The 25311-nt window shown below is 46.3% G+C and overlaps 1 protein-coding gene across 3 annotated transcripts in view; it reads left to right on the forward strand.

Annotated features, from left to right (window-relative positions):
* LOC138250391 (RNA-binding protein 26-like) overlaps nt 1–25311 on the forward strand; it is a 623852-nt gene that overhangs the window by 339325 nt on the left and 259216 nt on the right. For 2 of the 3 annotated variants that reach the window (XM_069205212.1, XM_069205214.1), the window contains one exon: nt 2692–2763. The exons of the other annotated variant lie outside the window; for it this stretch is intronic. In XM_069205212.1, the coding sequence (XP_069061313.1) occupies nt 2692–2763 (72 nt within the window). The remainder of the gene's footprint in view (nt 1–2691; nt 2764–25311) is intronic. 3 annotated transcript variants of the gene reach the window in all.

The following is a 25311-nucleotide window of genomic DNA, read 5'->3' on the forward strand; positions in this document are numbered from 1 at the left end:
ACTAATGGAACTATGTAAAAGTCAACATATGTTGAGATCTTCGCTTATAGCGATCCACACCCTGATACTGTTGGTCTTCCTGGCGGGCTCTTCAATGTCTGGCTAATGTTTTGTAGGAATAGATGGTAGGGATGATTGGGTTGTCAGTTATTAGGTATTAGAAAACCACCATTGATTAGGGAATCATCATACAGTTTTTTTTAGGCTGTCATTTTGTTCCATAGTTTGTTTGTTTGATGGGGTTGCCTTCCAACTTTTTATAACTTGTGTTGTTTTTAATTTGGTGGTAGGTCTCATAGATATAGTCTTGTTTGTCCATAATGACTTTATTACCGCCTTTATCTTTCTGCTTTATCTGCAGAGTTCTCCTTAATAAGGTGCTCTAAGGCCTGATGTTCTCCTATGGTTAGATTATCTTCTTTGCCACCTTGTCACTTGTTCACCAAACAAGACTATATAAACAACAAACTAACTATGAAAGTTGATGACAACCTAAGAAAAATGGCATTACAAGTATTCAGAAGAGCCAAAGAGGTGACGATCAAATACAAAAAGTCAAACTTAAATCTTGTGATCTTAATGCTGATGAGGAAATGTATGTACATCTTTGAATAGAGTAATGGACATGAACTCAAATGGCAGTCAATTATTTAACAATTTAAGGAAAAATGTGCTACACAAATCCTGCAGATGACAAAGAAAAGTATGAAGTATTGCAACATTGAAATGTGGGCCTCAGGATTGTACAAGTAGCATATTAATAACCGTGTGTACATCTCCCAAGAAGCTGTTGATACAACTGTTTACAGATGTTTATGGGTGCAAACCCAATTCTTGGATGATGTCAAGCTTTGGCGCCGAGACTGAACAATGACTAGTGAAACCGTGCATGATTGATGTTATATTAACATCAATATGGATATGGAAATAGAAAGACATGCAGTTGTTAAGACATTATGTCACTATTGCAATAATAATCTACATGTGGCAGGTGAAAAATTGTTGATCACCTCTTATGAAATTGATTGCTAATGTGCACTATCATACCCACACCTGCGACTGTAAACCTGATGTTTTGAACGCTGCCAAGTTTAAAGTTTAAGTTTAAAGACATTCTGTTAAACATTAACCAGTCATAGGGATACTGACAATTATGATTCACTAATCAGGCACTGAGCTGAGACCTAATGTGCTATAACATTAATCAGTCTGTACTTGGTCTGTGTGCTCCCAGACATAAGGAAGTGATGCCTCACATATTCTGCTGAATTAGAAAGCAGCAAAGAAGAGTTATAAGGATGCCATGAATAGTAAGTACTAAGAGGACTAAAAGCCATTTTTTAGAGTTTTTTCCCCTCACAAGAGGTCATTTCCATAGCTACAGCGCATGTGCACTACCTACAGACGAGATCTGAGAAGCAGCACACTTTTGAACCAGTCCCTGTTGGGCTTTTACTTTGTCATTGCTTTTTATTTACATTTATTTTCCTTGTTTTAGTTTTTTGGTGTTAAAAATGATATCTTCTAGATACAGTAATTCAACACCAGTAATAGCTTTTGCTTGCCTCAACAAAAGCATATTATCCTGTGATGTACATTAAACTTGGAAAAAATTAAGATTACTATACCTGCTTTAAGGATTCTTCCCTTCTGCGAAATAGTTGTACTTTTATGTTAATTGTGTGATTGTTAATTATATTTTACATGTACAATTGTATTACAAGCATAAGACTGCTACCTTTAGGCAGCAGCATATTTTCTTTTTTCTAACATTTTGTGGCATATGATTCCAATAAATTCATTAAAAAATATTGGTCAACCAGTTCACAATGGCCAAACCTATAGGCTTTGTTAACGTTTTTTGTCTGGTGGATTGTAGTGCTAGTTCCACGTGTTGTATACCTCAAAATCATATGAACATGTAAGCAAACAGGCAAACATGTTGTTTGCACAAATGTAAAGCATTCAGTGCTCGCCCTCTCTCACCCTGGAAATGTCATAGAACTATTGGGTGAGGGATGGGGAAGTTACAGGCATATTTGGACTTCATGGAGATTATGCAGCACTACCATCATGCATTTTAAAATCTTGAAATTTTTCCACATAAATCTGTTTTGGTTTTAACATTGCTACACTTCTAACTCTGATCCCCCTAGAGCACGAGACCCTCAGTGCTGTACATGTATTGTATATAATTTACAAATGTATTTAAGTTAAACCACTGTGCAAATCACAGTTTGATTTTATTTTTTCACAAATCAAGCATTGTAGTGTTTTGAAACCAACATGCCATACTTTTAAAATACATTTCAAAATATATTTCTTTACCTCATGAATAGTGATCCACCAAAAAGAGTCAAAACTTAGTGTTACCTAGATGTAGATGTGTGAAACAAGCTTTTTATATTTGTGGTGAATCATTAAGAGTGTATGCTTGAAAGGGAGCAAGATGGAGAGGGGCCAAATGGATAGCACCAGAACATGGTTGATATTATGAAAGTAATTTAGGTTTTCAGGTGATCCTTCCCTTTGTTTCCTGGGGAATGCCCTCTGCTTCAGAGTTCATCAAATAAACCAGTGTCCTTTTTACACCCAGGACCATGTGACCCGTTTCATATTGAACACATCACCTTTCCATCTAAATGCGTACTTTTCTAAAAGCCCATTCTTAATTTTTTTACTACTTTTTAGAGCGATACTAAATTATCTGTAAAGGATAGACTGGGTTTTGTCTCAAAACCATCTGCTGCAGCCTCACAAAAGGTAAGAATAAAGGATTTAGTGTTAATTTGATTTGTGGTTTGGTTGTCTACAGATTGTTTATTCTTTTTTAAAAGACATTTTGAATGGTGTGATCTCTAGGATCCTCAGGTTACAGATTTTCATAATGAAAAATGCCAGTTTTCAAGTTTCAGTCTTATTGACTGCATTGGAAATAGCTTCCATTTCCATTCAAAGTGCAGTGAGGTAGTTGCACTGGTGTCCCTTCTCCCTCTTTGCCATGATATCTTCAATGAGTTAAAAGCAAGCCATACTAGGAAAACTGCACAGTTGTGGCTGAGAGAACGTGGTGAGTTCAATTGTATCTCCACATAATACTTTGGTGTCCGCAAATACACTAGGCAAGGATGCTTTCACTTCTTTCCCACATTGAAGAAATATGTTTCAAGAACACTGCCTTTCCCATAGGGGCCTACTTCAAAACTACTAGCTTAATATTACCTGAACAGAACTTTGAATTCAAATTATTAGTTTAGCCCTACAGTGGGTAAATTCTGCATTTGTTTCAGGAATTTGGGCCCTACCTTTTGCATGGACAGGCACCTTGAGTGGAACCATCTTTAATTGCTGTTTTTTATTTTCACAGACCTTTTCTTCATGTTAGAGATGACAGTCTATTCAAAGAAATGTTAACCTAATTTGAAGTACTTTTTCAGAGGTGGCTTTCTGGTTTAAAAGTGCAGAGCGCTGTTAGTTACGGTACATGATTGGGATTCTGAGTACACTGGTGCTAAGAACTTAAAGTTTAGAACCCATATTGAGGACCATTCTCCGGTCTATCAGGTTCTTAAGACAAGGGTGTTATTGTATATATTATACTCTGTTCTCAGTGACTACGGTCAGATCCATTAATCTCTATGCTTTAAGGATATGCAAACGGAATTCACTAGTTCATTTACCCGTTCCCATTTTCTCATGAAGATTGAACATCTGTGTTTGTTGAAGTTGTGTTTATTAGCTGTTGGTACCCAGATATAATTGGTTACCTCAGGTGGCATTATTCAACCTTTGTATTGAGCCCTTTCTGATACATGACATAGATTAAACTCTGAAATCCTGTTACCAGTATTGGTTGCATGATTCCATGCACTCTGCGGGTTCCTTAGGGGGCCCCCAGCATTGCTCCTACGAGTCTCTGGGGTTTTCTGGGCGGCCTGCGCTGCCGCCACCCCTCAGACAGGTTTTCTGCCTTCCTGCTGCTTGACCTGCTCAGGCAGCGGAAGGCAGAACAAAGGATTTCTTTTGCAAGGGAGGTAAAACCCTCTCCCTTGGAAATAGGTGTTACATGGCTTGGGAAGGGTAGCCTCCCCAACCCACTGTATGCTTTGAAGGGCACATTTGATGCCCTCCTTGCATAAACTGGTTTGCTCCAGTCCAGGGACCCTTGGTCCCTGCTCTGGCGCGAAACTGGACAAAGGAAAGAGTAGTGACCACTCCCCTGACCATCAAGACCCTAGGGGTGGTGCCCAGAGCTCCTCCAGTGGCCACTTGATTCTGCCATCTTGAATCCAAGGTGGGTAGAGGCCCCTGGGAGCATCTGAGTAGCCTGTTCAGATAGGTTCCGTCACAGCCCCCTGATAGTTGGTCACCCTGCCAGGTGACCAGTACCTCTTCCTGGGCTATTTAGGGTCTCCCTCTTGGATGGGTCCCCAGATTTGACGTGCAAGATTCCAGCCCGACTCCTCTGCATCATTTACTTCATCTTCTGGTCACTGGGACTCCAACTGGACCCTCCAGGAGCAGACAATCTGCAACTTCAGTGACGACTCCGCTCTGCAACATTGTTTTTCCATCTCCTTACATCAACTGCAACCTTCCCCTGGCTGTGCATCCTCTGAGGATGGCAAGTCTTTAGCCTGCACAAGAAGTAAGAAGGAATCTCTCTTGGAGTGAAGGAGTCACTCCTCTGCATCCACAGGCACCAACTACTCTCCACTGGAACTGTGTGGATCCTGAGTCACAGGTGGTGTGCTGAAGCGGTCCCCTTGGGAGACTGTAAGCCCTTGCCTCTCCTTGCAGGACAGTACCCCTGTGCACAAGCGACTCTTGTAGCTCCAAGGCTTGTTTACTCCTCCTTCAAGGGATCTTCAGGCTTCGTCTAGCCCTGGCCTCCAGCACTCCTTCGAGCAAAGTAAGCCTGCTTCTCCAGCGACGTGGGATCCTTCTTCAGGTGTGCCGAGTGGGCCTCACTGCGACTCCTGTGCCTGCCTCTAGTGGGTTGTCTGTGAGGGCTGCCTCCTCTTCTTGTGACTCTCCTGACTGCCGAGTGTCACTCAGACTCCCCTCCTTGGGTTGAGTCCCCTGGACCTTGCTGGTCCTCTTCAGCCTTGCAAAACCTCTTTCCAACTCATGCATTTGGTGGTTTTCCAGCACCACTGACCGACTATCTCAACTGCCAACGTGGGGCACCACTTGCATTACTCCTGGGACTCCTCTTCATCCCTGGTGCTGCATTGCTGGCCTTCTTTGTCCACTGTCGACATAGTCCTGCCTCCCCAGAAGGGTAGGTAGTGGCTCCTGCCACAACCGGACACTCCAACTCGAACTGGACTTGGTCCCCTTCCTTTGCAGGTCATCTTCTCTCAGGGTCCACCTTTGGGTACTTTCAGTCTTGGTTGGGTCTTGCATAATCCTTTTTCAATGTCCTCCCGTTGGTTTTGGGATAAACTCTGCTCTCCTGGTTGCTGGGGGTCACTCTGGTACTCACCTCTTGGGGTTCCTAGTTCCTTCAGCTCACTTCTACCGTTTCCATTTCCTTGGGTGGAGGACTGCCTTTCACACTCCACTTTTTTAGCGTATGGTTTGGCCCCCTAGGACCCTCACTGTTTGCCTATATGTAGGAAGTTGGCTCTGTATGTGCTATTTCAAAGTAAGGAATAGCATGCACAGAGTCCAAGGGTTCCCCTTAGAAGTAAGATAGTGGCAAAAAGAGATAATACTAATGCTCTATTTTGTGGTAGTGTGGTCGAGCAGTAGGCTTATCCAAGGAGTAGTGTTAAGCATTTGTTGTACATACACACAGGCAATAAATGAGGAACACACACTCAGAGACAATTCCAAGCCAATAGGTTTTGTTATAGAAAAATATATTTTCTTAGTTTATTTTAAGAACCACAGGTTCAAATTCTACATGTAATATCTCATTTGAAAGGTATTGCAGGTAAGTACTTTAGGAACTTTGAATAATCACAGTAGCATATATACTTTTTACATAAAACACAATAAGCTGTTTTAAAAGTGGACACTTAGTGCAATTTTCACAGTTCCTGGGGGAGGTAAAGTATTGTTATTTTTAGCAGGTAAGTAAATCACTTACAGGTCACAGTTTTGGGTCCAAGGTAGCCCACCGTTGGGGGTTCAGAGCAACCCCAAAGTTACCACACCAGCAGCTCAGGGCCGGTCAGGTGCAGAGGTCAAAGAGGTGCCCAAAACACATAGGCTTCAATGGAGAGAAGGGGGTGCCCCGGTTCCAGTCTGCCAGCAGGTAAGTACCCGCGTCTTCGGAGGGCAGACCAGGGGGGTTTTGTAGGGCACCGGGGGGGGGACACAAGTCAGCACAAAAAGTACACCCTCAGCAGCGTGGGGGCGGCCGGGTGCAGTGTGCAAACATGCGTCGGGTTTTCAATGGTTTTCAATGAGAGAACAAGGGGTCTCTTCAGCGGTGCAGGCAGGCAAGGGGGGGGGCTCCTCGGGGTAGCCACCACCTGGGCAAGGGAGAGGGCCTCCTGGGGGTCACTCCTGCACAGAAGTTCCGTTCCTTCAGGTGCTGGGGGCTGCGGGTGCAGGGTCTTTTCCAGCCGTCTGGACTTTAGGTTCAGGCAGTCGCGGTCAGGGGGAGCCTCGGGATTCCCTCTGCAGGCGTCGCTGTGGGGGCTCAGGGGGGACAACTTTGGTTACTCACGGACTCTGAGTCGCCGGAGGGTCCTCCCTGAGGTGTTGGTTCTCCACCAGTCGAGTCGGGGTCGCCGGGTGCAGTGTTGCAAGTCTCACGCTTCTTGCGGGGAGTTGCAGGGGTCTTTAAATCTGCTCCTTTGAAACAAAGTTGCAGTTCTTTTGGAGCAGTGCCGCTGTCCTTGGGAGTTTCTTGTCTTTCTTGAAGCAGGGCAGTCCTCTCAGGATTCAGAGGTCACTGGTCCCTTGGGAAGCGTCGCTGGAGCAGGTTTCTTTGGAAGGCAGGAGACAGGCCGGTAAGTCTGGGGCCAAAGCAGTTGGTGGTGTCTTTTCTTCCTCTGCAGGGGTCTTTCAGCTCAGCAGTCCTCTTCTTCTGTAAGTTGCAGGAATCTAAATTCTTAGGTTCAGGGGAGCCCTTAAATACTAAATTTAAGGGCGTGTTTAGGTCTGGGGGGTTAGTAGCCAATGGCTACTAGCCCTGAGGGTGGGTACACCCTCTTTGTGCCTCCTCCCAAAGGGAGGGGATCACATCCCTAATCCTATTGGGGAACCCTGAGGATTTCTAAAAGTTAGAGTCACTTCAGCTCAGGACACCTTAGGGGCTGTCCTGACTGGCCAGTGACTCCTCCTTGTTATTCTCATTATTTCCCCCGGCCTTGCCGCCAAAAGTGGGGCCGTGGCCGGAGGGGGCGGGCAACTCCACAAGCTGGAGTGCCCTGTGGTGCTGGAACAAAGGGGGTGAGCCTTTGAGGCTCACCGCCAGCTGTTACAGCTCCTGCCTGGGGGAGGTGTTAGCATCTCCACCCAGTGCAGGCTTTGTTACTGGCCTCAGAGCGACAAAGGCACTCTCCCCATGTGGCCAGCAACATGTCTCGGTTGTGGCAGGCTGCTGGAACCAGTCAGCCTACACAGATAGTCGGTTAAGGTTTTAGGGGGCACCTCTAAGGTGCCCTCTGGGGTGTATTTTACAATAAAATGTACACTGGCATCAGTGTGCTTTTATTGTGCTGAGAAGTTTGATACCAAACTTCCCAGTTTTCAGTGTAGCCATTATGGTGCTGTGGAGTTCGTGTTTGACAGACTCCCAGACCATATACTTTTATGGCTACCCTGCACTTACAATGTCTAAGGTATTGCTTAGACACTGTAGGGGCACAGTGCTCATGCACTGGTGCCCTCACCTATGGTATAGTGCACCCTGCCTTAGGGCTGTAAGGCCTGCTTGAGGGGTGACTTATCTATACTGGCTTAGGCAGTGAGAGGCTGGCATGGCACCCTGAGGGGAGTGCCATGTCGACTTACTCATTTTGTTCTCACCAGCACACACAAGCTGGCAAGCAGTGTGTCTGTGCTGAGTGAGGGGTCTCCAGGGTGGCATAAGACATGCTGCAGCCCTTAGAGACCTTCCCTGGCATCAGGGCCCTTGGTACCAGAGGTACCATTTACAAGGGACTTACCTGGATGCCAGGGTGTGCCAATTGTGGATACAAAAGTACAGGTTAGGGAAAGAACACTGGTGCTGGGGCCGGGTTAGCAGGCCTCAGCACACTTTCAATTCAAAACATAGCATCAGCAAAGGCAAAAAGTCAGGGGGTAACCATGCCAAGGAGGCATTTCCTTACACTATACTTTTGCCAATGCTTATTGCTTTCTATGTTCTGTACTAATCGCTAATGTGTATATAATAGTGTGTTTGCTCACCTCCAGTTGGGGGATTGCCTATTTGGTATTCTAGTTTTTTGTTACCATAATTTAGTACCTTTATTTTTGTAATACTGTGTGGTTCGTTCATGTGTGATAGTGCTGTTGGGTCTATAGTAGCATTGCATAAGCCTTGCATGTCTCCTAGATAAGTCGTAGCTGCTCATCCACAGCTACCTCTAGAGTGCCCTGGCTTCCTAGACACTGCCTACACTTCACTAATAGGGGATGCCTGGACGTGATATAATGTGATAGCACCATAGGTGCTCACCACACACCTGGTCAACTTCCTACACACCCCTTTTGAGGCTTTGAATGGCGCTGCTAACAGAGACAATATGCCCCTAATGCAAGAACAGGCCTTCCCATCCTATTGAAGTCAAGGCCGGGGATTAGGCAGACAGCATCCAGGCCCCCACGTGCAACGACCTACTCAAACCCCACCCCCTTTCCCGCAGCTGCTACAAAACTGCATCAGTTTGTCCTTAGTGGCGCATGATCAGCCGGTTTGGGCACATAACCTTTTAGCTCCCAGGCTTGAGTAGCATTACAGCCTACCAATAGATGCTCCAAATGGTCAAAAAAGGGACACTCACTACCTTTCCTACACCCCGGATATGCCACCCAAACCCCAGCATCTCCCCGGAGGCCAAAGTTCGGTCTGCCATGGACTCAGGAGACTGGGTGGTAATGCTGGACCTGCAGGGCAGATCTTTTCAAATTCCCATCCTGCAGTCTCTCAGACATTACCTGAAGTGCTGGGGGGCTGAGTGGGCTTGCTTTAAATAGTTGTGCAGTACCTGCAGACGACTGCCAACCAGTTGACATCATTGGGGTTTTCCATGAATGTGCCAAAGACACACCTCTCCTTCATAATAGCTCCCCTTCATCAGAACCATCCTGGATACAGTGCGTTTCTGATCCATCTCTTACCTCACTGGGTCCAGGACATTCTGGCTATCATTCTGATGGCTCATCCTGTAGCTTGGGTATCATTGAGGTTTGCTCTGAAGCTACTTGGCTACCTGTATGCTACTTGTGGACCACACTAGGTGGCTCATGCAAGGTATACAGTGGGATCTCAAGTCTCAGTGGTGTCAACACCTAAGTAATCTGTCGGATTTCATCCAAGTGGTGAAGGAGTCAGTGAAAGACTGACAGTGGTGCCTACTTATCATCAATTGGACTGGTGACAGACACTTTTCCCTATCCCACCCTGGATGACTAACAATCATTAGGAATGCATTGTTACTTGTTTGGAGAGGTCATCTGGGAGAGGTGGAGCTCAGACGACTTTGGTCTCCAGCTGAAGCTTGCCTTTAACTTGACGTTTTTGGAGTTGTCAGTGATTATTTACTTGGCACTGCAGCATTCCTTCCAGCCATTAAGGGGAACAGGTTCAGGTGCTCACAGGCAACACAACCACCATGTGTATCAGCAAAAGCGTTGGTGAAAGTAAGTAATTTGTTCATTTGAGTGTCCTGTCGATTAATTTTAAATATACATTATGAAACAGTATGTTTAGACAGCTCCTCAGTGGAGTTTTGTGAATCAGCAAAATTGAAACGCAGCTAAACGTAGTGTAGGTTGTGACCGGGTCTGTAATGTGATCTACAGTTTTCAGCAACCACCTGTGCCCTTGGTGTAATGATTATAAAAGTGCTTAGAAGTTAATTGAATATAGTGACCTTGTGACAAGTGCTGAGCATAACCTCATTGTGGAATGTTGATAGGCGGCAGTAAAGCCACAAATTTTTTAGTGCATTTAGATTGTGACTCTGGCTTGGTCTTTCAAAGCCTTATCCTCCAGTTTAGATGTGGCTGTGCACACCAGGTTATCATGCTGAAAGTTACAAATGTAAGACAATTCAGCAAATTTCCCTTAAGAACGTTTTTGTAGATTTACACTTAGGTTGCATAGACCAGTTTTAAATTCCCTCTTGATGAGAAATATCCCCATACTTCGATGGATGATGTCATCACTACACTTGGTGATAGAAGAAGGGTTTGTGTGTTTGGGTAAAGATTTGCTAAATATGTGTTTAACTAGAAGGCATGCATTTTAGTTTTGTCATACATAAAAGCATTATGCAAAATGCCTACAGTGCTTCCGTGGTGTTTTTCACATAATTCAACTGAAATTCATGGTGAACATTCATGCGCAATCGATATTTTGTCTTCTGACCCCACTACACAACCCAGTTTTGTGGACATAGACCTGGATCATTCTAGGCCATGAATGTTCTCGAAGTCTCAGTTGCTGTTGACCACGTAGACGTCTATGCTTAGTCTTATTTTTAAACTTTGATTCTCTCAGGAGAAGGGGGTGGCTTATTCAGCCAGTCATGATGCTGCAATAATCTTTCCACTTTTTGATTATCTTTATCATGTTCTGTGTGTGTCATTTTGTTTAGGTGTTTTCATACATACCTGCAGAATCTTGTAATTCCTTCACTTTTTCACAAATTGTTTAAAAGCATTGTGGTACTCGTCTTTCCTTTTTTGATTGCAAAACCTAGCAGAGTGAAAAATACCTAAATTGCTGAACTTAATTGAAATCCTTTCGAATCTATCCCCACACAAGTAGAGGCCAGTTAACCTGGTGTATGATTGCTTTATTTAAAAGATTAGTAACAGGTGGGTGACTCCTCCTTGTTTTTCTCATAATCTCTTCCAGACTTGCCGTCAAAAGTGGGGGCTGTGTCCGGAGGGGCGGGTATCTCCACTAGTCAGAGTGCCCTGGGGCGATGTAACACCAGGGTTGAGCCTTTGAGGCTCACCGCCACGTGTTACATTTCCTGCTGGGGGAGGTGAGAAGCACCTCCACCCAGTGCAGGCTTCGTTCCTGGCCACAGAGTGACAAAGGCACTCACCCCATGTGGCCAGCAACAGGTCTGGTGTGTGGCAGGCTGGCAGGAACTGGTCAGCCTAAAACTAGGAATTGGGCTGGTATTCAGGCGGCATCTCTAGGATGCACTCTGTGTGCATTTTTCAATAAATCCCACACTGGCATCAGTGTGGATTTATAGTGCTGAGAAGTTTGATACCAAACTTCCCAGAATTCACTGTAGCCATTATGGAACTGTGGAGTTTGTGTTTGACAAACTCGCAGACCATATGCTCTTTATGGCTACCCTCAACTTACAATGTCTAAGGTTTGGCTTAGACACTGTAGGGGCATAGTGCTCATGCACCTATGCCCTCACCTGTCGTATAGTGAACCCTGCCTTAGGGCTGTAAGGCCTGCTAGAGGGGTGACTTATCTATACTGCATAGGCAGTGGGTTGTGGGCATGGCACTCTGAGGGGAGTGGCATGTCGACAGTAATTTTTTACCCACCAGTACATACAAGCTGTGAGGCAGTGTGCATGTGATGAGTGAGTGGTCCCCAGGGTGGCATACTACATGCTGCAGCCCATAGAGGCCTTCCCTAGCCACAGGTCCCTTGGTGCCAGGGGTACCAGTTCCAAGGGACTTACCTGTGTGCCAGGGCTGTGCCAATTGTGGAAACAAAGGTACAGTTTAGGGAAAGAACACTAATGCTGGGGCCTGGTTAGCAGGATCCCAGCACACTTTCAATCAGAACTAGCATCAACAAAAGGCAAAATGTTAAGGGGTAACCATGCCACAAGAGGCATTTTCCTACACCAGGGATGTTATTCTCTGACACTGACTGCATTTTCCCCCTTTTCAAGACAACTGCGGGGCATGAGATGTGAATGGGTGAGCCGACACAGAAGGGGGATTGATTGCTATCCACAAGTTGAAGTAATCTCCTGTCCCTTGAAGATTTATTTTTAAAGAATGTCCATGATGAGAGTGGGTATCTTAGTCCTTCCCACTTTAGATACCTTATACTGAAGTTTGTTGCAAAAGGCACCTGTTTGTGTCCTGCTGTCCTTCCTGGAGAGAACGAGAGCAGGGGGTGAAAACAGGATTATTTTCTTTCTCTGTAGGTTCTGTACCCTGAGCTGTGAGCAGAAGAACCTGATAGGGATTTGAAGATTCCTGCAGGACAAGTTTGAAGGGTGGTAGATCCCTTCTGATGACTGCCTCTGATAATATAAATGCTGAAATTACATATATGGTGGCAGTAAAGAGTTGTATCTGCAGCATTTGTCAAAAAAAAGAATTCCAATATCCCGTTGGAGGGAGAATAAAGTTGAGTGGCTGGAGAATAATCCTAGGGCTTCTAACTTGTAAATTCCAGAATTTACATCTGCCCATGAGAGTGAATCTGTGATAGTTACTGAATAGGAATTTCTGAAAGCTTAGCTTCTACTGTGAGATTAGGCAGAAGTGATGTTGCCATCCCATCGCACCACCGGCTCATCAAATCAGCCAGAAAATCAGCCATTAAGGAGCACATCCACGCCAATGAACACAACAGCAAGGAACTCTTCACCATTTTCAAAGAATTCGCGAAACCCAGCACGAACACCACAGACATCCCCTCCCAGCACCTCTGCGATAACCTCACCACCTTTTTTCCACCAAAAAATCCAGGACATCTACAAAGCGTTTGCAAGCAAAGACCCACCCCCTCTGCACACCACCACAGCAGATCCTCAACCCCCCACCTTCCCAGATGAATGGAAATGCGCAGAGATAAACCCACTACTGAATAAGCCATCTGCAGACCCAATGGAGCTGAAGAACTACAGACCGATCTCACTGCTCCCTTTTCCATCCAAGGTAATTGAAAAAGTGATCAACACACAGCTCTCAAAGTTCGAGACAAACCACATCCTAGATCCCTCCCAATCCAGATTCAGGAACAACCACAGCACTGAAACCACACTCCTAGCAGCCACGGATGACATCTGCACACAAGTGGACCACGGTGAAACAGCTTCCCTCATCCTCCTCGTCCTCTTCACCGCTTTCAAAATAGTCTCCCACTCCACCTTGTGCACCAGACTACACGATGCCGGCAATTGCAGCAAAGCCCTGGAGTGGCTCCACTCCATCCTCACCGGCCGAACACAAAGTCAGGCTTCCACCTCTCACCTCAAAACTGACGGAAAGCAGCAGCGGAGTACCCCAGGGCTCCTCTGGGTTCCACCCTCTTTAATGTCTATTTGACCCCGCTCGCCAAGATCATCAGACACCACAGCCTCAGTGTCCTCTCATACGCTGACGACACAGCTCATTCTCTCCCTTACCGAAGAACCATCGACAGCCAAAAGCAACTTTCACAATGGAACGAAGGCAGTCACTGACTGGATGAAAGGCAGCTGTCTCAAGCTCAGCTCGGATGAGGCTGAGATCCTCATCCTGGACCCAAGCCCCACTGCCTAGGATGACTACTGGTGGCCCACTGTCCTCTGAACTGCCTCATCTCCCACTTACCACACATGTATCCACAACATCATTCCCGACTCCTTGCTCTCTATGGCCTGCCAAGTCAACACATGCTGATGCTTCCATACACTCCAGCTGCTCTGGAAGATTTTCAAGTGGATCTCCATTGCTGCGAGAAGAGCAGTCATCCCTGCACTCATCCGCAGTGAAGTCGACTACGGCAACACACACTATCCCGGCATCAACAAGCGCCAAACAAGACTCCAGAGAATACAGAACATCGGAGCCAGACTCATCCTGGACATCCACAGCCACATCTCCGCCCATCTGAGAGACCTACACTGGCTCCCTGTCAACAGACATCACTTTCAAACTCCTGACACACGCTTACAAGGCCCTTCACAACACCGGATCTGCCTTCCTCAATCACTTCCTCTCCTTCTATGCACCTCCCCAGGCAACTCCGCTCTGCTCAACTGGTCCTCCCCACCATCCCTAGGATCCGGAAGAACACGGCTGGAGGAAGATCCTTCTCTTACTTTGCCATGCAGACCTGAAACACACTGCTGCTTCACCTCCGGTAGTCACCCTCACTAGTTCAGTTCAGGAAGGACCTGAAGACCTGGCTATTCGACTGACCCACATCTCCCTTCAGTGTCTTGAGACTCCCCGGGTGATGAGTTGTACTCTACAAATATCTGATTGATTGATTGTGGCGATGCATATCCTTATGTTCCATGACTGAAATAGGGAGACCCTAACCAAGTGTAAGATGTCCCTTGTGATCAAAAGGGAACTGGGACAGATGCGACTTAGATGCTCTGGTCTGTTACCCTGACAGACCTCCAGTGCTCCATGTCCAAAGGATTCATGTTTTTACCCACATACAATCTAACAGTAACTTTGTCATCTAGCTAGAGGTTGCAGGGTGGTGCTGCATAATCTGTGACCTTAGGTCCTGTGGTTATTCCCCATGCAGATGGATTGACGATTGAGGAGTCTGTTTTTCCAGAAGACTGGAACACAGCCAGGGCAAGAAGTCTGTAGGCTGATGAGCTTTTTCAAGAGTGGAGACAGTTAATTTTAGGGTTACCATTTGGTGTTATTGTGTGTATCCAACTAATTCTCCCTTCACCTCTTTGGAGGTCTCAAGCCAGCCTGGTGCAAAGTTCCACAGTTTTTTGTGTATATTAGGGGATGTTTGATTTGAGTTTGATGTAACTAATTTGGTTTGACAAATTCTAAGTTGTGACATGCAATGTACAGGTATGTTTCCATGTGGTTCAGCACTGTTTGCAATAGAAATAATTTAAGTGAAAATCAGAGGTAGTGGGGAGGGAAACTCCAGCGATTGAGGGGTGGCTGTCAGATGTGTAAAAGTGGTCAGTGACACAAAGCGTAGAAAAGATTAAAACAAGAAGTGTGATAAGCTGTGTGAAGATTTAGGTCATTGAAGGTTTTTTCCCCATCCTACACCATGCCACCCCAAGGACGTTCAGAACATATGTTAAAGGATTCTTCTGTGGGATACTGTTACTCACTCAGTGAGTTCCATTTGGCACCTGATGAGCTTCTCCTAATATGCCAGCCTTGTAGTCTGTAGCTAACCTGCTTGATTAAACCAATTAGTGCGAAAAGTTACCTTCTCCTGAGGCTCCATCCTCTTTGAAATTCCGTCTCCTAAGACTCAAGAATTTGAAATTTGCCAAATTGTACCCTCCGATGCAGCATTATCGCTGAGTACGTGTCCATGGTGCTGTGTGCTATAACAAGCAGCGGAATAAGAAAACTCCAGTTGTAAACTGTTTTTTTCTGATGGTTTCCCTTACCTTTTTAAGCCAAAGACCGCGACAAAGTAGATTTATGAAACACAACCAAGTTGTCTAGTCTGAATATCCATTACATAAACACTTGTTTGCATGCATGTGCCTTGTTTCTTTTTTGCTTTTGGGTTCCTTATTGTTAGTACATTTTTGCTTGAATATGCATTTGCTGGCTCTCAAAGCACAGTATATAGTAGTTTTCAAGCATGCTTTTCTGTATGGCTTTCTCACTGCTTATGTTTAACCGTTTAGGGCTTAGGTGGTTTTGTGCATGCATTTCTGAAATATAGATTAGTTCTGACTTCCTCTTAAACCCTTTACTCAAATTGCTGGATTATTTTTGTCATTTTTTAAGCAACCTAGATTTGCATGTCAACATTTAAGTTAATTTGAAGTGGCCAGTTGTGACAGGAGTAATTTAATTTAATCCACCACTGCAGGTCCCACCAGACCACATACTATGACCGACTGCTCCTTGACACCTCACAGCAACCACCATATTAGGGATGAGCATGATAAAGTCCATCCCAGTGTCCAGAATTTCCGATATCCCCTCAGACCTTTGCCTGCTCCAGCTCATAAACAAAGACAAATACCAGAATATGTAACTATAGGCAGCAGCCAGCTTAGTGGACTGGGTTCTTGAAAAGTATAATGAAGGAAACTGCATAGCTGATCAAAGCTGCCAATGTACAAGAAACGGTCAGTTGCACCCCTGTCTCTCACAAGTGTGACATTGGGGTAACACAGTTCCCGCTTCTTGTGGTCATGACTCAATTACTGTAAAAAGATGGCCCTTTATGTGGTATGTGTATACCCTGTAAAGAGTCCAGGGGTTCCCCAGTGAGTGGACAGGGCTTGTTATGCAATCCCAAAGTGGTCTATTTAGGGGTAGTGTGGTCGAGCATCCTTAGGCTTAACACAGGGGAGTGCAAGACATCTACAAATACACACAATAGTCAATAAATGAGACACATGACTCAAAGAGCATCCACACCAATTAATAAAAATAGCAAATATCTTCATATATGTTGGGTATAAGAGAAAAATCTTTAAAGTAAGTACATTTTTAGCTACTAATTCTTTTCACTTTAAAAAGTAGACACACTGCATTTTCTGAGTTCTGCAGTGTTCTCATTGGAGGAAAAACAAGTTTTGCAAACAGATAGAGTACAGCTACTTACAAGACCAATCTCCAGGGTTTAAGGTGAATAGTGGGCAATGTCTATGGCAGCACTAGCAGTCCATCCTCAGCGGGACAGGGGCGGACGAGTGCAGAGTGCCAAACAGCATCAGGTGCCTGTGCATTCCAGTGGAGGTCAGTCAGTGTGAAAAGAGGCTGCAGGCTCTGGCCAGGCAGCCAATCTGGCTGAACCAACCGGGAGGCTGAGGCCTAGCGAAGCTCAGGCACAGAAAGGCACCTTTGATCCTCTTCTAGATGGTTCTGGGGCAATGGGTGCAGAGGTGTCCTGAGGTGACAGGTTTTCTTTACTGGAGTGCTCGCGGTGGAGGGGGGCTGGCTCTAGACATAGTCGGGGAGTCCAGGAGCTGTGAAACCATTATGGACTAGGACTCTAGAAGTCAGGGGAACCTTGTTGGTTCTGTTGGGCCACTTCAGCTCAGGTCGGAGATGGTGGGTGCAGAGGTGACTTCAGGTGGCGGGTTTTGACGGTTCCAGAGGCTTCAGAGTCCCTTCTTTTGGAGTTTGCTGGTAAACAGGTTTGCTGTTCATGTTAGGTCTTGAGTCCTTTTTGAAGGGAGGCAGTGTTCCCGGGTATCTGGAGTCACAACTGGAGGGCGAGTTGACTTTTGTGCAGATCTTGGCGAGGAATACAGACAGGCTGGCTTGGTTGATACTAGGACAACTGCTTTTTTTTTCTCCTTTTCTGCTGTTGCATCTTCGGTGTCCTTGATCTTCTTAGGTTATCAGGATCTGCTTTTCCGGTGCCAGGGGCTCTCCTGAATACTGAATGTAGGGGGATTAGGGATTTGTCAGGTAGTAGCCAATGGGATACTGACCCTTGGGATCACCATACCCCCTATGACACTTCCTGTGGGAAATGGGCATAACCCTGTCCCAGAATTCGTAGGTATGCTATCACAAAGATGACTACCTTTTGTGTCCACCTCCCAGTAGCCCACCTTAGGGGTTGTAGTGGCCTGGAGGTGGCACGACTACCTGACTAGCTAATTTTCCCCACGTCCAGGTGCCTAGTGGGCACTGGACAAGGGGGTGGCTTGCTCTCCTGTGTCCTCTGGTCAGAAGTCCTAACTTATTTATACCAGGAAGCAAGTGTAGGAGGAGGCATCCCTGAGAGCTGGCGAGGCTCTATAATCAACCCAATCTTCAAGGGCTGTAACAGAGACAACCTGGGTGACTACAGGTTAGTCGCCCTTAATGATGTTAAAGCTACAATCTATGCCTCCCTGCTCCTTGCTGAATTAACAACATGGTCAGAAAAACATAAAATCATTCCAGTTAACCAAACAGCTTCAGGAAAGGGGTGGGCACCACGACAGACATCTTAATAACCTCCTTTCTGGTACAGCAGACAGCGGCACAGGAAACTACATCTTGGCTTTCATGACTTCAAGGCTGCCTTTGACCGAGTGAATAGACACCTGCTCTGGAGCGTGCTGAAGCTATGGGGTCTTCTCGCCCCCTTTGTAATGCAATAATTTCTTTATATTCAGATATAAGGGTACGCATAAAGATCCGAAACGTTACGAGGCTCTCAAGGAAAATCCCCACAACCCTCGGTTTGAAACAAGGCTGTGTGCCCGCCCCACACCTGTTTAACTTATTCATGGCAGACCCTAACTCTGGATGCTGGAAATGCTCACCCCCTCCGTGTGGGAGGGATCTCGCTGACACATCTACTATACGTGGACAATGTGATACTGCTAAGCTGCACAAAGGTTGGGCTGCAAAGATCCCTAAACATCTTAGCCAAATACGTTCATTCCAACCAGCAGGAAATTAACGTTTCTAAATCAAAAATGTGTGAGGGCGGCAGTTAAACCTCCAGATGAAGGATGTTCCTAAGTAACTTTTCGCTAGAGGCGGTGCCATATTATAAATATCTTGGAGTAATCTTAGATGCTCAGGTTAACTTCCAGCAACAGAAGAGGATCATCGCGCAAAGAGTCCCAGCTCTAATCCACGCCTTATCTCTCCTGGCCAAGCGGCTACATGGTCCATCATTTCGCCCCCTGATAAGTTATCGCATCTAAATTGCTTCCCACACTAACCTTGCAAGAGTGGCTATGCATGGTCTGGACGAGATCCTGACAGACAAAACACAGCTTAAAGTATTCAGACGAATCTTTAAATTATCAAAATCCGCCTCACCGCTGCAGATACGCCTTGAATTCAGACTTGTACGGCAAAACTTAGCCACAAGAGCAGAGGCAGCTAAAACCTGGTACAAAATCAGCAACTCGGCAGACAAACTGAACGAGGCACTCTGGTGGGCCCTAGAATATGACCAGCACTCAGCCTACAACAAGAACCTTCAATTATCAACTACCCAACTATGACTTAAGGATCTGTGGGGGGCAGCGCCAACATTGAATTAATTTTCAGGAGGGGTTAATAAGGCCAGTAAATTTATTTCGCTCATAGAAGATAAAGCTACATTTAGTGCCCGGGCACATGCGTGGATGACCATAAGGTACTAGTTTGGCAGTTCGGGCTGGACTGTTCCCATGAGGAACAGGGTCAAGACTGATTCGCATATGGCTGGGTCCAAACTGGGGTGGCATGGTGAGCAAAAGAACGATGAATGAAACCCAGATCTGTGACTGGGGGTAGCATTGTTCAGCACTCCGTCCATCATACTTTGGGGTTGCTAAAGTTGCCCTAAATGGGAAGGGCATGCCCAGACGTGGGTCCAGTGCTCACAGTGCCACTGGATTGAAGCTAGCCTGGCTGATGAAGGGTGATACCCTGAAACCGGTCCCAGGATGCATGTTTCCGGTCCAGGGAGGTCCTGGCTTGGCAGTTCTGGCTGGGCATTTCCCATGTGGAACAGGGTCAAGACTGATTTGCATATGGCTGCGTCCAAACTGGGGTGGCATGGTGAGCAAAAGAACGATGGATTAAACCCAGATCTGTGACTGCGGTGAGTGTTTGCAATGTTCAGCACTCCGAACATCATCCTTTTGTGTTGCATAAGGTACTATGCCAAACTGGAACCGGCTGCCTATCTCACCACCACCTAAGCACCGCACATGAGACATGAATTCATGACATTGCGACTTGGCGATTTACCAACCTTGGCCAATGCTCCATCATGGAGGAACATCACTTTGCTGCAGTGTAGGCACTGTTCATGCCACAAATAAGACCTGCAACATATTATCTGCATCTGCCCGGGTCTGTTAGACCTTCGAAGGAGACTTTTCAAGAGGATGTTCAACCACAGAGCCGTAAGGACCTGTAGGAGAGCAATAGTAGCATGTTTCAACCCGTATGATCCCCAGCTTTCTGTTTTTCCAAGCCCAAAGAAGCTTTGACTGATGTGCTTCCACCATAGCCTTTATTACAAACAAAACATTTTATACGTTTTATTTTTTTCTAAGAAAACCAAAATGTAAAATTGTTCTCGTCTTTCACTTAACTTTTGAATCCACATTTAATTACTTTGTATTAAAAACCATAACTTACATTAGATTGTTTTTAGCATGCAAAATGGCAAAATTGTTATGGTTTTAATTAAAACAATAAACTAAATCTGAATTTGACTAGCTAATTTCCCCACCAGTGGGCACTGGATGAGGGGTTGGCTTGCTCTCCTGTGAGGGGAGCCACATTTGCATTTCAAAGGCAGCAGCCCTTTGAGGCTTGCCGCCTTAGAATGACTAATCAGCAGGTCATCCTGTGGGAGGGGGTTATCTCACCCTCTTGCCCGAAAGTCTTTTATTCTAGGCCTCCTGAGAGCAGAAGGCTCTCACCTAAAGGGGCCAGAGCTGTGTCTCAGGTGGAAGTCTTGCATAAACTGGTCAGCAAACACACCAGGGGCTGGTAAGGTTTGAGGGGGAAACCTCTAAGGTGCCCTATGGGTGCATGTATTACTGGCATCAGTGTGGGATTGCAAGTACAAGATGTTTGATATCAAACATCCCTATCTTCAGTGAAGCAGTCATGTAGCTGTGGAACTCGTATTGATCTGTGTCCAGCACATGCATTTAAAATGGCTTGCCTGGTCACTTCCAATGTATTAGAATTGACTGAGACATATCACATGTAATATAATGCACTTTGCCTTAGGGGTATAAGCCCTGCTCTAGGGGTGACTTACATATACTGCATGCAGTGTTAGGGGACATGGCACACAGGATGTGTGGCATGACGTGTTTTCACTTTTATCTGCACCAGGACAGCCAATGGCAGTCTGTTATGTGCTTGGTGAGTGGTCCCTTAGGGTGGCACAAATTGTGCTGCAGCCCTTAGGGGCCCTTTTTAGCACCTCAGGTCCTAGGTACTATGAGTGCCATTTACTAGGAACTTTCAGAGAGTGCTAAAGGTTTTGCCAGGTGTGCAGTATTAGACGAAAGAACACTGGCACATGGGTCCTGGTTAGCAGGGTCCTAGAGCACTCCAAAGTTTGCATCCAGTACCAGGCAAAACGTGGGGGTGTGGGTACTGCAACAAAGAACACAGTTCTCTGCAATCACCCTTGTGTTACTTCCTACTCTTTAATGTATCATCTAAGGACATCTTCCTCTTCCTCCGTAGGTGCTTTGAAGTTTAAAATGTCATTGTAAAGAAATGGCTCCCTGTTGCAGTTACCCCCCACTTTTTGCCTGATACTGATGCTGACTTGACTGAGAAGAGTGCTGGGACCCTGCTAACCAGGCCCCAGCACCAGTGTTCCTTCACCTAAAATGTACCATTGTATCCACAATTGGCACACCCTGGCATTCAGATAAGTCCCTTGTAACTGGTACTTCTAGTACCAAGGGCCCTGATGCCAAGGAAGGTCTCTAAGGGCTGCAGCATGTCTTATGCCACCCTAGAGACCCCTCACTCAGCACAGACACACTGCTTACAAGCCTGTGTGTGCTAGTGAGAACAAAATGAGTAAGTCGACATGGCACTCCCCTCAGGGTGCCATGCCAGCCTCTCACTGCCTATGCAGTATAGGTAAGACACCCCTCTAGCAGGCCTTACAGCCCTAAGGCAGGGTGCACTATACCATAGGTGAGGGTACCAGTGCATGAGCACTGTGCCCCTACAGTGTCTAAATAAAACCTTAGACATTGTAAGTGCAGGGTAGCCATAAGAGTATATGGTCTGGGAGTCTGTTTTACACGAACTCCACAGCACCATAATGGCTACACTGAAAACTGGGAAGTTTGGTATCAAACTTCTCAGCACAATAAATGCACACTGATGCCAGTGTACATTTTATTGCAAAACACACCCCAGAGGGCACCTTAGAGGTGCCCCCTGAAACTTAACCGACTGTCTGTGTAGGCTGACTAGTTCCAGCAGCCTGCCACACCAGAGACATGTTGCTGGCCCCATGGGGAGAGTGCCTTTGTCACTCTGAGGCCAGTAACAAAGCCTGCACTGGGTGGAGATGCGAACACCTCCCCCAGGCAGGAGCTGTAACACCTGGCGGTGAGCCTCAAAGGCTCACCCCTTTGTCACAGCCCAGCAGGGCACTGCAGCTTAGTGGAGTTGCCCGCCCCCTCCGGCCACGGCCCCCACTTTTGGCGGCAAGGCTGGAGGGAACAAAGAAAGCAACAAGGAGGAGTCACTGGCCAGTCAGGACAGCCCCTAAGGTGTCCTGAGCTGAAGTGACTCCAACTTTTAGAAATCCTCCATCTTGCAGATGGAGGATTCCCCCAATAGGGTTAGGACTGTGACCCCCTCCCCTTGGGAGGAGGCACAAAGAGGGTGTACCCACCCTCAGGGCTAGTAGCCATTGGCTACTAACCCCCCAGACCTAAACACGCCCTTAAATTTAGTATTTAAGGGCTACCCTGAACCCTAGAAAATTAGATTCCTGCAACTACAAGAAGAAGGACTGCCTAGCTGAAAAACCCCTGCAGAGGAAGACCAGAAGACGACAACTGCCTTGGCTCCAGAAACTCACCGGCCTGTCTCCTGCCTTCCAAAGATCCTGCTCCAGCGACGCCTTCCAAAGGGACCAGCGACCTCGACATCCTCTGAGGACTGCCCCTACTTCGAAAAGACAAGAAACTCCCGAGGACAGCGGACCTGCTCCAAGAAAGGCTGCAACTTTGTTTCCAGCAGCCTTGAAAGAACCCTGCAAGCTCCCCGCAAGAAGCGTGAGACTTGCAACACTGCACCCGGCGACCCCGACTCGGCTGGTGGAGATCCAACACCTCAGGAGGGACCCCAGGACTACTCTGATACTGTGAGTACCAAAACCTGTCCCCCCTGAGCCCCCACAGCGCCGCCTGCAGAGGGAATCCCGAGGCTTCCCCTGACCGCGACTCTTTGAATCCAAAGTCCCGACGCCTGGGAGAGACCCTGCACCCGCAGCCCCCAGGACCTGAAGGACCGGACTTTCACTGGAGAAGTGACCCCCAGGAGTCCCTCTCCCTTGCCCAAGTGGAGGTTTCCCCGAGGAACCCCCCCCTTGCCTGCCTGCAGCGCTGAAGAGATCCCGAGATCTCTCATAGACTAACATTGCGAACCCGACGCTTGTTTCTACACTGCACCCGGCCGCCCCCGCGCCGCTGAGGGTGAAATTTCTGTGTGGGCTTGTGTCCCCCCCGGTGCCCTACAAAACCCCCCTGGTCTGCCCTCCGAAGACGCGGGTACTTACCTGCAAGCAGACCGGAACCGGGGCACCCCCTTCTCTCCACTCTAGCCTATGCGTTTTGGGCACCACTTTGAACTCTGCACCTGACCGGCCCTGAGCTGCTGGTGTGGTAACTTTGGGGTTGCTCTGAACCCCCAACGGTGGGCTACCTTGGACCAAGAACTGAACCCTGTAAGTGTCTTACTTACCTGGTAAAACTAACAAAAACTTACCTCCCCCAGGAACTGTGAAAATTGCACTAAGTGTCCACTTTTAAAACAGCTATTTGTGAATAACTTGAAAAGTATACATGCAATTTTTATGATTTGAAGTTCCTAAAGTACTTACCTGCAATACCTTTCGAATGAGATATTACATGTAGAATTTGAACCTGTGGTTCTTAAAATAAACTAAGAAAAGATATTTTTCTATACAAAAACCTATTGGCTGGATTTGTCTCTGAGTGTGTGTACCTCATTTATTGTCTATGTGTATGTACAACAAATGCTTAACACTACTCCTTGGATAAGCCTACTGCTCGACCACACTACCACAAAATAGAGCATTAGTATTATCTCTTTTTACCACTATTTTACCTCTAAGGGGAACCCTTGGACTCTGTGCATGCTATTCCTTACTTTGAAATAGCACATACAGAGCCAACTTCCTACATTGGTGGATCAGCGGTGGGGTACAAGACTTTGCATTTGCTGGACTACTCAGCCAATACCTGATCACACGACAAATTCCAAAATTGTCATTAGAAATTGATTTTTGCAATTTGAAAAGTTTTCTAAATTCTTAAAAGACCTGCTAGGGCCTTGTGTTAGATCCTGTTTAGCATTTCTTTTAGAGTTTAAAAGTTTGTAAAAGTTTGAATTAGATTCTAGAACCAGTTGTAGATTCTTAAAAAGTATTCCAACTTTTAGAAGCAAAATGTCTAGCACAGATGTGACTGTGGTGGAACTCGACACCACACCTTACCTCCATCTTAAGATGAGGGAGCTAAGGTCACTCTGTAAAATAAAGAAAATAACAATGGGCCCCAAACCTACCAAAATACAGCTCCAGGAGCTTTTGGCAGAGTTTGAAAAGGCCAACCCCTCTGAGGGTGGCAACTCAGAGGAAGAGGATAGTGACTTGGAGGACAATTCCCCCCTACCAGTCCTATCTAGGGAGAACAGGGTCCCTCAAACCCTGACTCCTAAAATAATAGTCAGAGATGCTGGTTCCCTCACAGGAGAGACCAACACCTCTGAAATCACTGAGGATAGCCCCAGTGAAGAGGACATCCAGTTAGCCAGGATGGCCAAAAGATTGGCTTTGGAAAGACAGATCCTAGCCATAGAGAGGGAAAGACAAGAGATGGGCCTAGGACCCATCAATGGTGGCAGCAACATAAATAGGGTCAGAGATTCTCCTGACATGTTGAAAATCCCCAAAGGGATTGTAACTAAATATGAAGATGGTGATGACATCACCAAATGGTTCACAGCTTTTGAGAGGGCTTGTGTAACCAGAAAAGTGAACAGATCTCACTGGGGTGCTCTCCTTTGGGAAATGTTCACAGGAAAGTGTAGGGATAGACTCCTCACACTCTCTGGACAAGATGCAGAATCTTATGACCTCATGAAGGGTACCCTGATTGAGGGCTTTGGATTCTCCACTGAGGAGTATAGGATTAGATTCAGGGGGGCTCAAAAATCCTCGAGCCAGACCTGGGTTGACTTTGTAGACTACTCAGTGAAAACACTAGATGGTTGGATTCAAGGCAGTGGTGTAAGTAATTATGATGGGCTGTACAATTTATTTGTGAAAGAACACCTGTTAAGTAATTGTTTCAATGATAAACTGCATCAGCATCTGGTAGACCTAGGACCAATTTCTCCCCAAGAATTGGGAAAGAAGGCGGACCATTGGGTCAAGACAAGGGTGTCCAAGACTTCAACAGGGGGTGACCAAAAGAAAGGGGTCACAAAGACTCCCCAGGGGAAGGGTGATGAGACAACCAAAACTAAAAATAGTAAAGA

The sequence above is a fragment of the Pleurodeles waltl genome, chromosome 8 (assembly GCF_031143425.1).
Source record: "Pleurodeles waltl isolate 20211129_DDA chromosome 8, aPleWal1.hap1.20221129, whole genome shotgun sequence".
Taxonomy (NCBI): domain Eukaryota; kingdom Metazoa; phylum Chordata; class Amphibia; order Caudata; family Salamandridae; genus Pleurodeles; species Pleurodeles waltl.